At 42.7% G+C, this 12,835-nt stretch overlaps 1 protein-coding gene across 1 annotated transcript; it reads right to left on the reverse strand.

Moving 5' to 3' along the window:
* Positions 1-1,372: 1,372 nt before the first annotated feature.
* Positions 1,373-11,454, reverse strand: mfsd14a2 (major facilitator superfamily domain containing 14A2). The gene is made up of 12 exons (XM_068748761.1): positions 11,371-11,454; positions 9,839-9,934; positions 6,777-6,839; positions 5,553-5,680; positions 5,265-5,379; positions 4,885-5,103; positions 3,881-3,994; positions 3,020-3,091; positions 2,592-2,704; positions 2,010-2,107; positions 1,674-1,831; positions 1,373-1,585 (listed from the first exon to the last, which is right to left on the reverse strand). The coding sequence occupies exons 1-12, from the start codon at positions 11,452-11,454 to the stop codon at positions 1,373-1,375; spliced, it is 1,473 nt and encodes a 490-aa protein (XP_068604862.1).
* Between the last annotated feature and the right edge of the window lie 1,381 nt (positions 11,455-12,835).

The raw sequence follows: 12,835 nt of genomic DNA on the forward strand, positions 1-12,835 counted from the left end.
AAATTGCTCCACCTTGTGGAGACCCAAAGCCTGTAAAATGCGAGTGAAAAGCTCGTCTCACAGTGCTTCAAAATGAAGCATCCAGAAGTAAATTACTATCCGACCTAACGTAAATTGTCAGTTGTGACGGTTTGTGTGTAAAACCATTTCGAAGTTCAAATCCAATCACTACCGAAGACATCGTCACGCTTTGAATGAACTGCTGCTACAAGATGACGATGATACATCTAATATTAATTCAGACTGAACCTGAGGACTTGTAGATCCAAATGGCCCTTCAAAATAAAATCTTGGTTCCGTGAGCTGTAATGTCAGAAAATGAAGGAATAGGAAGTGCATTAAAACAAAAAGGAATAGAAAGTGTGTAACAGCTCCGATGGGAGCAATAGCGAAAGATTACAGCCTTCTCAGACCTCAGTCTTCATACAGGTTACATATTTAATATATATATATATATATATATATATATATATTAATTGACTTTGAGGCAACATTTGTTTTTGAATAAGAACTTGAAACACAACGAGCCTTCAGTTTGAAAAGAGAAAATGATACAACCAAAACATGAATACTTATCTAGAGAATGGCAAGTAAACTTTGAAAAACAGTTTCAGCAAATTAAGTGGTCACTGACACACACACACACACACACACACACACACACACACACAGCTCTCAACAAGAAGGTGTGTTGTTGAAACAAAGTATGGTCGAAGGAAGCTTTGAATGTCGGAACTGATCATCTGTCCAGAACAAGATTAGGCAGCATCTCTCAACGTGGCTCTGCAGACTCCGCTCCCTGCTGAACAGCTGCTGGTGCTTCCCTGCTGAAGAGGAAGAACTTTGTTCCCTGCTTAGAGAATTTTACTTTAACTTGAAGCTCCTAAACAGACGTTCGCTTGTGATAAGACGATCTAACTAGTGTCCAACTCCCTGTTTGTCGCACTCTGCCCGGACAAACGGATAAGTTGCCACTTCAATATGAAGAATCACGCTGGGATTCAGAAACCTTTGCGATGTAGGCCACGCACTATAAACCAAATCACTCCTGTTTTGCACCGGGACGAGGCGCCTTGTTGAAGACTCCGACGCAAACCAAGTCTCTCTCACTGCTTCACAACAACCCAAACCAAACTCGGCACACTGGGTGTTCAGAGAGTCCTCAAAATACCCTGCTTTAAAAAAAAAGAAAAGAAAAGGGCTGCTAAAGAAGGAGCGCCCACTTTTGTGCTGTAGACACCAAACAGCTCTCGATGGCACTCAAGTCTGGTGTGCGCCTGAGGCGAAGCTGTATCCATGTGGTAAAACGTGTGCGCGGGCGGGTGTTGGGTCAGAGCGAGGGTGTGTGCCGCCCCCCCTCCCTTAGCTGAGGCTATACGCTGCTGTCTTCCAGCAGCGGCTCCTTGCCTTCAGCCCCGCTGCCCTGAGGGCTGTGGGAGTGACTCTGTGCTCCGTTGTTGTGCTTCTTATAGGCGCCAGTCCTCGTGCCAGGGCCGGTGTGCTCCGGGATAAACAGAGCCACCAGGAGGGACAGCAGCACGGAGCATGCACCAAACAGGAAGGGCGGGCCCGGGATGATGGCACTCTGACAACGCGACAAGAGATATAGCTGTTCAAGGTCGACCACAACATGTGGACATTATACACGGCTTAAAATTAGTACTCGTGCTCACCTCATCAGTGGGGTTAGCCATGTTGGATTTGGCACCTTTTTCAGAGCCTTCCGAGTCCGTCAACTCCACGTGGAACAAGTAGAAAACAAAACCGTAGAGCGCAGGGCCCAGCCCATTACAGAGGCCCCGGATTCCAGTAATCATCCCCTGGACCACGCCTACAACCGACGAGAAAAAAGGAAAGTGCGTGCTCACAATGAGGCAAAGCTCATAAACAACCAGAATACAGGAAGTCTTGTTATTCTGACTAGACATGCAATCATGCAAATAGCACCATCTGTGTTAATAGTTTTCCTCTCATGCGATCTATAAAAATTAACAGTTGGAAAAACCCACCTTGTTGGTCGGGGTCTGCGTTACGGGACACGATGGCACTGATGGCGGGGAAAGTGATGCTGGACATGGCTGCAACAGCCCCAGCAGCCCAGATCATCCTGCAACCAGCAGCACAGGTTTGATAAGGGTGAAACGATAAAGTTAACTCATCCAGCCTCAAACAGTCATTATCAGGTGGTGGCGGAGCATTTTAGGAAAGGTAAGCTCCCCCCACTGTCGGGATATTAAAACAACACGGGACATGAAGGAGGAATTCTAAAGCAAACATCTGAAATAATAATCGCGTTTAGATTGCAGTTGTGTAGATCACAGCTTATGTGATTATTTATCAATAATAAACACAACAACAAACCACAAAAAGAGTTTAAACAAACTAAAATTTCACTTGAAGTGTTTTTTGTAGTTTGAATGGTGAGATGAAATTAGAAAATATTCACCATCATGCCAGTAATTAACATTTTTACTAAGCATTGTGCTGGTGATGGAGTTGGACCCCTTGATGGTCCAAACAGAACATTACTCTAAAGATGTCGGTTCTCACTATGGTGGAAAGGTGTGCACGCTGGTGCGTCGGTCACTGACCAGGGCTGGGAGCCAAAGCCGTACCACGCCAGCTGGAGGATCTGGAAGCCGAGCCCCAGCAGGATTGTGTTTTTATTACCAATGGAACGCATCAGAATCCCCAACACCACCGTCTGCAAAAAGACAACGCGCATCACATCGTCATCAGTTTGATAGTTATTACAAAGAAACTATTTTGTAACTATTTTGCCCAAACGAAATAATTACTCCATGCATGTTATTGTCAATGAAAAAAAAAATACTCATGCTTTTCCAAGAAATACGTTAACATTTATAGTAATCCTGCTAAGAAACAGACAGAAGAGCAAAAATATGAACTCCCTGGAAGAAGTAATAAAATACGACTTTATCGACTTGGGCTGCAGGAAATTGAGACTTTTTTTTGTGCTTCAAAATAAACGGCTCAGTATTACAGTATTTTTCTGTACCTGAGCTAGTATCGAGAGGATCCCCACAACAGCAATAAATGCAGCTACAGTCTCTGATGAGAAGCGAATGACCTGAGGGCGCAAGAGCATTCAGACAACACCAGTTAAAATACGACAGAACAAAGCAGTCAGAGACGAGCGCGTATCTGAAACAAACCCGGCAGTCATTTGTTGGATCAACACGCCGAACAAACGTTGCCCACCTCAACAGTTGCCATGACAAATACTATACATCTACGATTATTTGATTAAGAAAATTATCAACCAGTAAGAAGATTAAATAGTTACTAGTTTTCAAAGTGATGGAGAAAAACGGTCGACTTTTTAATGCTTGTTGTTAGAGTTCCGCTTTAAAAATAACAAAACAGCTCCTCTCCTCTCTACAGCATTTAAGTCAAATACGCAGCATCACCAGTGGGGCAGCTGGTGCCGGGGGTATTATTTGATGGCGATGACTGAGGTCTGATACAAACAGGCAAATTGCCCATAAAGGAGGCAGAAGTGTGTATTCACACCAACTCCTCAGACGCACTTTGCCTTTGTCATCTGGTTTCAGAGGGGTGTGAGACTGTGTAAGCTTCAAACTGGCCTGACTGGTTCATCAGATGTTATTTACTTAGAGTGAAGTAGGTTAAAGTAACAATTTCAGCCTTTAATTATTAGGAACAAAAGGAGATTACATCGTCTCACGTCACATAAACATGCACGCTAAAAGCTGCAGCATCTGCAAGGGGCCGTGGGTGCTGCTGGTAAACGGAAAACAGGATCCTCATTAACGATTAAATGCTATATTTGAAGGACCAGTGGCAAGTCTTTTGTGGCATTTCTGGAAATATGGAAGCGGGGAGAGCGGAGTATCACCTGTCTGAGATAGAGGAAGAAACTGGAGTACTGGCCGGCCTCAGGGAGGTAGGAGAGAAACACTGTGATGCAGATGAGGAGAACCGTGGAGTCCTGGCCCACCTTACGCAGAGACTGGCAATAAGAACAGCAAGAAACACTTCACTTGTCGGACAGCCAAGTCATTTCAAACATGAGCAATGTCAGAAACATCCTTTGCACAAGTTGACTGACCAGAGTCGGAGTGTTTTGGAGTTCATCATAAAATACTAGACCAATAGAAGACCAAGGGCCACCCCTGCCGCTGAGGGTAAGTGAAGTTAACAGCATCTCATACTAGAACCCAGAAAAGAATGCCAGAGTTCTAGTAGCAGATACATATGCTTAAATAGCTGCTAAGAAACCACGACGAACGAAAACCAACTAGCAGAAGAGATTTATTCCAGCCAAGAAACACAAAGAATGGACATTAGACCAGGAGGAAATCTGTGCTTCAGTCTGATGGCGTAAAATCTGAGATCTCCGTTTCCACCCGACGTGTCCTTGTGCGATGCAGAGAAGGTGAACGGATGGTTCCTCCATGCATTCCCACTGTGAAGCATGGAGGAGGTGCGATGGTGAAGACACACGGAACCAGCGTGGCGACCACAGCATCCTGCAGCGACACGCCTGACCATCCGCTTTGTATTTAGCATCTATTATTTTTCAGCAGGACAACGACCCCCAACACACCTCCAGGCCGTGTAAGGGCTATTCGACCAAGAAGGAGTGCTGCGTCACATGACCTGGCCTCCAGTCAGCATCTGGACATTGGTCGCATCTCAAAGCAATCTTTTGCTCGTGTCTCAGAATTACAGTAATTCCATAGTTTGATGCCTTCACAAAGAATCTATAATGTAAATAGTCATAAAAATACGGAAACCCATTCAATGAGACGGTGTGTCCAAAGCTTTGACTGGTGAAAATGAATGTTAAAACAACGACTGCTTATAATTCTATGTTCAACAGAGTACGGCGTTACTCACGGCAAAGGGGTCGGCCTGCTCCCAGGAGATGGGCGCTCCCCATGACGCTGGTCTCATCTTCTCCGGCAGGGACTCTGGTACCGCCACGAGGATGAAGCAGATGTCGAGCAGCGCGACCGCCGTGGCCAGGATCACCACCAAGGTGTCACCATAGGCCACAGACAGGTATGCTCCAATAGCCGGGCTGGTAACCAGGCTGGCAGCAAAAGTCGCCGACACCTGGAGGAGGAGGGAGGAGCAGAGCTGAGGTGAGGTGAGGGAGGGGGAAAAAGAGAAGATTAACAGATACAGGCTTGAAAAGTTGCTGATGAATTGCTCCTTGGATTTTATAACCACTGTGTAGGAAACAGGAAGCTGGTTTTGGTCACCCATCTGCTTACCAAACCGTATGCTGTGCTCCTCTCATGTTCCTGCGTTATATCTGCCACATAGGCAAAGATCACAGAGAAGGTGACGGCAAAAACGCCGGACATTGAGATGACCGCAAAGTACCACCTGAAAGAAGGAAACAGCTTTGGTGTCAGCTCAGACAAGCAGAGACGCTAGAACAAAATATTAACTTTAGATCTTTGTTACTCCTCCATGTCGACGTGATGTTTTAGCCATCAAGCTTAAGATTAAATACATGAAAGCATGAATAAGTATTTGTTGATATTTTTTCCACTCACCAGGGGCTGATCTTCATCAGCGGAATGGGCGCACACGTGAAGAAGACTGTAAGCAGCAAGAAAGACTTGCGTCCCCATACGTCTGACAACGCTCCAATCAGGGGAGCACTGAGAAATGATAAAAGGCCCTGGAGACGATGGTCAAAGAAAAGAGGAGGCCGTGAGATACGGAGGATGGTGGGTGTAGCAGAAAGGTGCTGTAAACACATTTGGTCTGGGAATCCCCGTTGAGATTGTTGCCCTAGCGACCCCGCCCTAGATAAGCAGTTAAAGATGGATGGATGGACACATTTTGCTCCGCTGTGCCCATTACCGATAAAAGTGCCGCCAATATCCTTACAATCTCTATTCTTTGGAGGATCCATTAATTATTTATGTTCGTTAAAATGGCTTCTCTATGAACTACCTGGTCTCATCAAGCTTCAGCAGCCGACGAGAAATTATTTTCCTACTCTTTAAAAAATAAATAAAAGACGTTTATTAGCTATCCCATGAATCCTGCTCATAATCCACAGGCAGCTGGCTCTCAACTGGCAAGTGGGGCTTCCCCAAAAGAAAACCAGTTTAAGCTTGTCCATTGGACCAGCAAAACCAGAACCCAGCCATCCCATGATATGAGTAAATCCCCAGGACTGACACAAGAAGCTCTAGTGAACACGGGTGAGGTTTGAAATCCTCATCTTGCAAATAAAAATACCCAAATTAATGGTTCATTTTCTTTTTTCCCTTTCATAATGGCAAGAAAATAAAAACATTTATCCCCCCCCCCCACTATCTTGGTGACGATTAAGGTGTCATATCTCACTGGCCCTTCAGTGAGATATTTAGCAGCCAGATGCCTCTGAATTAAAGTCAAGTCGGGTGTTGCTGAACAAGAATGCACAAGCCCAGAAAATATTCCAAAAACAAGACAAACATGCAAAGATGGCACACAATGGCTTTATGCGACCAGAAAAATAAATAAATATGTATTTGTTTAATCCACAAAAAGTGCCACAAATAACAAAAACACAAAGAAGGCAACAACAACAGAAAAACCAGTGCCCTGTCATTTGTTGGCAAAAATGAAATCACCTTCACATGCCCTTGGGTTAGGTCAATATACACACCAGAGACACCTTAGCAACATATGTGGGTCTGTGTTCGGTACACTTGTGTTTGTCACCATTACTCTGATATCATGAGCGATGGAATATCAAGGCTCGTTATTCTGCTTGCATGTACCTTGACTCCATGGATTAACCCATTCATCAGGAATGTGTGTTGGGGAAAGGTCTGGTGTAATACCTGCAGAATAAACACAGATAAGCATCCACAGAGTCAACTCCACACGTCAAACAATGACCTCCATCAATTTGCAGTAATTAAATACAACTAGGGAGCAAAAGACGAGTGGCAGCCTCAGACAAACATCCACCGTAAAAACTAAATCATTTATTCAGAGGCCTATGGCAGACAAATACATACTGCAACACTCACTTTAACATCAGAATATACTGTAGAATACGTGTGTTGTAAATATATAAACTGGTTTTATATTTTTATGAATTAAATGGTAAACAGTCCTTTCTATAAACGTCATGGTCTAAAAATCAAAACATGACAGTAAGTGAGGAAAGAGACAGACAGACAGACAGACAGTTCACCGTCACAGATGTTTGCGCAAGTAGCAAGAGGAGTAAGTAGGCATGGCTAAAGCTAACACGTCTGATTACTGCTCGATATGAGTTCTTTTATGGGCTCTAAATTATTTCATTCTGTTGGTGAACAGATATTCTTTTATAAATCGCTGCTACTAAGCTTCACCTCAAATAAGAATCAGACAATAAGAGAAGTGTGACATCGGCGAGCAAAATGAGCTAATCCCTTGATCAAATCTCTGTAACATCCTGTTACGACTTTTGACTCTGTGACATCCGTTGCGCATTTTGTACATCATTACAATTCTGCAAAGAAATCGCTGTCGTCAAACTGGGAAGTACTTATAGTATACATTAACGTTTATATGGATCTACGCTCCTCTTCCTCATATCTGTCGGCTCAGATTGGTCAGTATCTGACAGGCATCGTTTCATTCATCTGTGTCACGTGGGCATCCCCGTTGCGCCGTCACTAATGGATATTTGTGGCAGGCCCTGATTCAATTTACAGTACCGGAAATAGATTAGTTGGCGTACGAGTAGAATTCGTTCCTGGACCGAGCTCGTGACACAAATCACTCGTTTGCCAAATAAATGTTTCCCATATAAAATAACTGAAAACAATATAATCCATTCCGGCTGTCTAAAAACACTTAAATCAACACTAATAATAATGGAAAAGAGGTTTTTAATTGCTATATAGATATATACACACACACACACACACACACACACACACTCAAAAGTTTAGTTTGCGAACAGCCTGCACCTTTGCAGATCACTCTTGCAATATTATGGGCAAGCAAGCCGGGGCAAAATAAAGTTGAAACATTACATTAAACTTTAAGCAAATGACTTGACACAACCGTTTTTAAAACATGATTTGGTACAAACATTATTTCAACAAAAACAAAGGGTTTCCATTCATTTACAGCAGCTTGGCACAATAATAGCTTTTTTTTCCAGCTATGGCTTTGAACAACTTCTAAAATTTGGAAAAGGGATAATCAATGTATCCTTTCAAATCTTTTCAAGGGATAAATATAACCAGCTTCTACGTGAAAGAACATGCGCATCGGTGTAATCCATTGGATGTTCGGGTCAAAGTCCATCTACAGTAGTAAGCACACAGCAACGACAAAGTACAAAGTGTCATTGACACTGGCAGGAACATGAACCCTTGTTTTAATCACTTCTGCCAATGGGAGTTAGAGGAGGTTATGTGATTGTGCCATTTGTTAGTTTGTTATTCAGAGTGTGCGTGTGTGTGTGTGTTTATGAAGAGGGAACCTCAAAGACTTACTGTAAGCTCTCAGCTGACTGAGTGTTCTCTATTTAAGGGTATGTGACGCCAGACAGAGACTGAACAAGTTCTGGTTAATATTTAGGGGTAGACAGGCGCAGCTAACGCAGGCTAACGCAGGCTAACGCAGGCTAACGCTCCTCCCTCTGTCTGGAATATCAGTCACCCAGCACAAACACACTGAACTCTCCATGAAGACTGTTGCTGCTGGTTACCAACGACGCTACGTGCTCTCTGGGAGCAGTAACGAAGTCTCTCATCGTCAGGCACCCTCTGATTAATCCAAAACACAAAGCCTGCCTGTGCCTCGGGACTTTATGGGCAACAAGTTCCTAGTAATTAATGCTACACATACAGCTGCTTCTTCACACAGGAGACTGCTGGAAAGCACGCATTTCAGAAACCCGTCTGGTTTATATCATCTGCCTTCCAAATGTTCGCTCTCATTTGTTAGAGATAGCCGTCTCTACACAAAGTACTTTAGGAGAGAACGTAACCCAAAAGCTTTTCTCCCAATGGCGAGGTCCACTTGATCAATTATTACATGTCGACTTGGTCTCATGATGTCTAATTATGAACAGCATGACGAGGACTGTTTAAATACCAATTCTGACAAAAGTGTATTGTTCGATTCATGGATCACACATCTGTTGTGCTTGTTAGAGAACAGCTAACTGCGCAAAAAGTACTGAAAGATTTAACAGTCGGGCATGTGCAGTCAAACATTTAGAGGAGGTTACATTAAGCTCACCTGTAAATGTTATACTGCATTTCAGGTTCATCCTGAACGTTCACCCAAAAGCCAAATAGCCCTAACTTTATGCGAGCAGTGTATATACTAAAATCATTGTGAGTATTCTTAGCACTTTGCTTACATATCAGATTAATTTTGATGTAAAAAAAATCATCTGTTATAATTATAAATGCACGTACCAGTAATAGAACAACTGTTACATTTTCTAGTGATAATCCTCCTCAGTAACGCTGCTTGAGTTGCAGTGCAGACACAAATGAGTGGCGTTTGTTAGCAGATATCCATTGCGGCCTTACAATAAAAACAAGAAGCTCATTGATAAGCTGAATATACAGTGCTCAATATACAGGCCACTACATATGCAGTAAAGCAAAAGACAAAAGTACAAGTGCATCACACACGAATCCAACTCAGTTTTAAATTCAGTCATTTCACAGACACTGATGGGCTTGTGTTTTTACAGTCAGTGGGAAAAGCAACTCTTTGGCTACGTGTTCACAGAATACAGATGCAGACCAACAACATCACAAGCTGCTGAATTAGTTTTTTTATTACAGTGCCTTTACGTATATTTTGAATCTTGGCTTACCGTAAGCATTGGGGTGGTAAGAAGCCCCCATGCAAAAAACTCCAGGAAGATGACAACAACAGCATGGTAAACACTGGGCTCACCGATTCCCTGAGGCTGGGCGGAGGGAGAGACACACAAGAATAGGAACCGGTCAGCTAAGCAGCATCAGCTTAGAATGCATGTTAAAGGAATTACATTAACGCGTTGAAATGTAAACTGACCCTGATCCTGTTGAACAGCATTCAGTTCAGTTCATGAAACTGCCTTAATAAAATGTTAAATGTAGGCTTAAACAAAATGACCCCATCCCCATGTTCGATGTGTAAAGGATGAATTGTTTTTTCCGGTTCCGTTCATATGCTTTTATGGACGGACTTTATAAAGACCTATTTGGACAGGTCGGGTATGGCCCAATGATGGTGTGAGCTTTAATGCTGAACTTTGACAGGACACTCGGATTCATACTTCTGAAAATGATTACGTCGTTTAGGGTTTGCACATGCTTACTGCACATTTACCCTCCCATCTGATTATTCATGTAGCCATGTGAAGAAACGTGAACGCATCACAGAAATCCAGTCCACAGTTCTGCGTACAAGTGGTTGTGATACAAGCAGCAAATCACGGGAAACTCCAACCCGTTTGACTCCAAAAGTGTTCCGCAAGTTCCTCTTTATGTCGACAGCCTGACATTGCCCAAATACGAAACATGTCACTGAATCTTCTGAAAAATTAATACAACTTAAAACATAACTAGCAGCAATGTCTCACTGTATTTATATACATTTTAGCACGGTTGCTCTTTGCCAATAACCTGATGCAGGACTGTCACACCTCATCACATTGACAAAAACATCACACATGATCCAGAGGTAGGAGTGTAAATGAAAAGCAAACTCAAGACAGGGCCTTTTTTTAAATCGATTATATCAGTAAATAAACATGTTACGCTGCACAACTGGCATTTGTGCTACTCCCGAACTTTTTAATCAACGTTACACATAGCTAGGTAGCACAAACAATAGCCAAAAGCTATCCAAAGCGATTATCCGCGTATAGAAATCGGTTAGAAACAATCCAAATTGAACACATATGCTCGTAAGCTAATGTTAACTGAGCTCCATGCTGTTTTTCCTCAGTGATGCACTGTCACGCATAACTTCAACGAGCATAAGGTGAGCTTAACTTTAGGCTCCGTCTTAAGTTACACGAGCTAATGCTTCAGGGTAATTGAATTACCGTGGGAATAAATAAAAACACGGCTCCAGAGGTTACATATGTCAGCTCGTTCTACCTGAGCTGACGTGTAAACCACAAGCAAACATAGGCCGCTTAACATTAGCCAATGCTAGCTGCGTTAACGCTATAGCTAGCAGGGAAGCCCCAGCTAACGGTTGCAATTCATCAGATACGAGCAGATCCATTCACAACGCGTAAATGTTGCTGCGCTTTAATGGAACAGACGGGTCTACCAACGAAGTTCAATAAAAGACAGCATTTCGCCTCAGTGTCAAGCCGAGTTAACGGAGAAAAATAAATATTTAACTCACACTTCCTCCATCTTTTATTATAATTTTCTTGGCAAGAAGAATGCTGCGGTTCAGCCGCTTTTTCTTCTTTTTCTCCCCCGTCATTGTAAACTTATGTCCATTCTTGATGTCAGCGGGTCATCGTGGCACCTATCGAAAGTAAAACAGTCTATCGATAGACAACGACGCTTTCAACACAAGGAATTCGGATGCAGACAGTTAGCAAGCGAGCTAACTAAATGATGATTTCCTATCCCCCACCTCACTTCACTCCGTCTTCCTGAACCGAATATTGGCCCCGCCCTTCTCACGCAACGCCGATAAACAATTGGCTACTCCGAAACAACAGAAGACACAAACGGAGCGTTTCATTGGCTTGGGAAAACTCTGGCCCTCAAATGGGAACAAGCGAACATCACACCGGCGGGTTCAAAGTTGAAAGAGGAAATTCCTTATATGGGACCACTTGTGTGTACAAATACTTTAGTGGTTTCGCTAATGAGTAATTAATGTACATACTTTTACAAATAAATAAGATACCCCGGATAAACTGTGGAAGCTGGATGGATGGACAATGCAGGAAAAACAATATGATAAATAATGGTTGTTGTTTTTATGGTTAGTCAAGAATGGCAACATCTAAGACATTTTTTTTAACAGTACACAAATTAGGATTGGCCCAAATTTCATTTTTGCAGTATTATTTATTTTAATTTTTTAACAATTAAATGATCCATGCATGTCTGCAAATTCTGACACACAACAGGCATAATTTTAGAAAGGAAACGAGAGTTCATTAAGTTTTAGATGCAGTGGATTAGACTGGAAATTTGTATCCCCTCAAATAAATGCATACCATGTAAAGATTAAAACCTAGCAGGAATAATTTCAAACATTGGTTTAAGAAATAAAATCGAAAAAGCAGATGGTGTTAATCCAATAAGGAGGGGAATGAGCTGCTCGGCGGAGGTCTGCGCTCTGAGAAGAGATCTTGGATTCTGTATCACTTTGAAATTTTCAGTAACATTGCAGTCAATGTAGCTTCAAAATTTGTTCCTCAATATCTCAGTTGCTAGTTTACCAATGTTTATGGAATCTGACACCATCATGTAGGGTGGGGACCTCTATCTTACCACCACTTTTTTTTCCTTTTCTGCAGGTTGATTTCTACCCCTGCATAGCTGCGGAGGCATTGTTGGACTGAACGAGACGCTCCTGACTCTGGACAGAATTTCCTCCCCCATTCTGTCATCCCGTCTTCCCTAGTTCTATCTTTAATACCTGAGGAAACGGTTCCAGTTGAAATTGGGGTAAATTTTCACCACAAAACAGTTTTGTTTTTGTACTTTCAATAATCTCTCTCTTATTATCTGCACAAAGGAGTTTCCGTTTTTGCTGGTCTTTACCAAGACGTTGTGGAATTAGTAGTGGGCAAACAGATCTGTTTTCTCTTCGAAAGCTATGGATCTAGATCCAGAAGAATCCG

The sequence above is a fragment of the Brachionichthys hirsutus genome, chromosome 15, assembly GCF_040956055.1.
Source record: "Brachionichthys hirsutus isolate HB-005 chromosome 15, CSIRO-AGI_Bhir_v1, whole genome shotgun sequence".
Lineage (NCBI taxonomy): Eukaryota > Metazoa > Chordata > Actinopteri > Lophiiformes > Brachionichthyidae > Brachionichthys > Brachionichthys hirsutus.

Bases quoted from the DNA above. Each gene is read 5' to 3' on its own strand.
- mfsd14a2 (XM_068748761.1), bottom strand. From the start codon at position 11,454: ATGACGGGGGAGAAAAAGAAGAAAAAGCGGCTGAACCGCAGCATTCTT. The intron at 9,935-11,370 runs GTGAGTTAAATA...CCCTCCGCCCAG, and splicing joins TAATAAAAGATGGAGGAAGT to CCTCAGGGAATCGGTGAGCC. The intron at 3,092-3,880 runs GTGATACTCCGC...TTGCGCCCTCAG, and splicing joins TCTTCCTCTATCTCAGACAG to GTCATTCGCTTCTCATCAGA.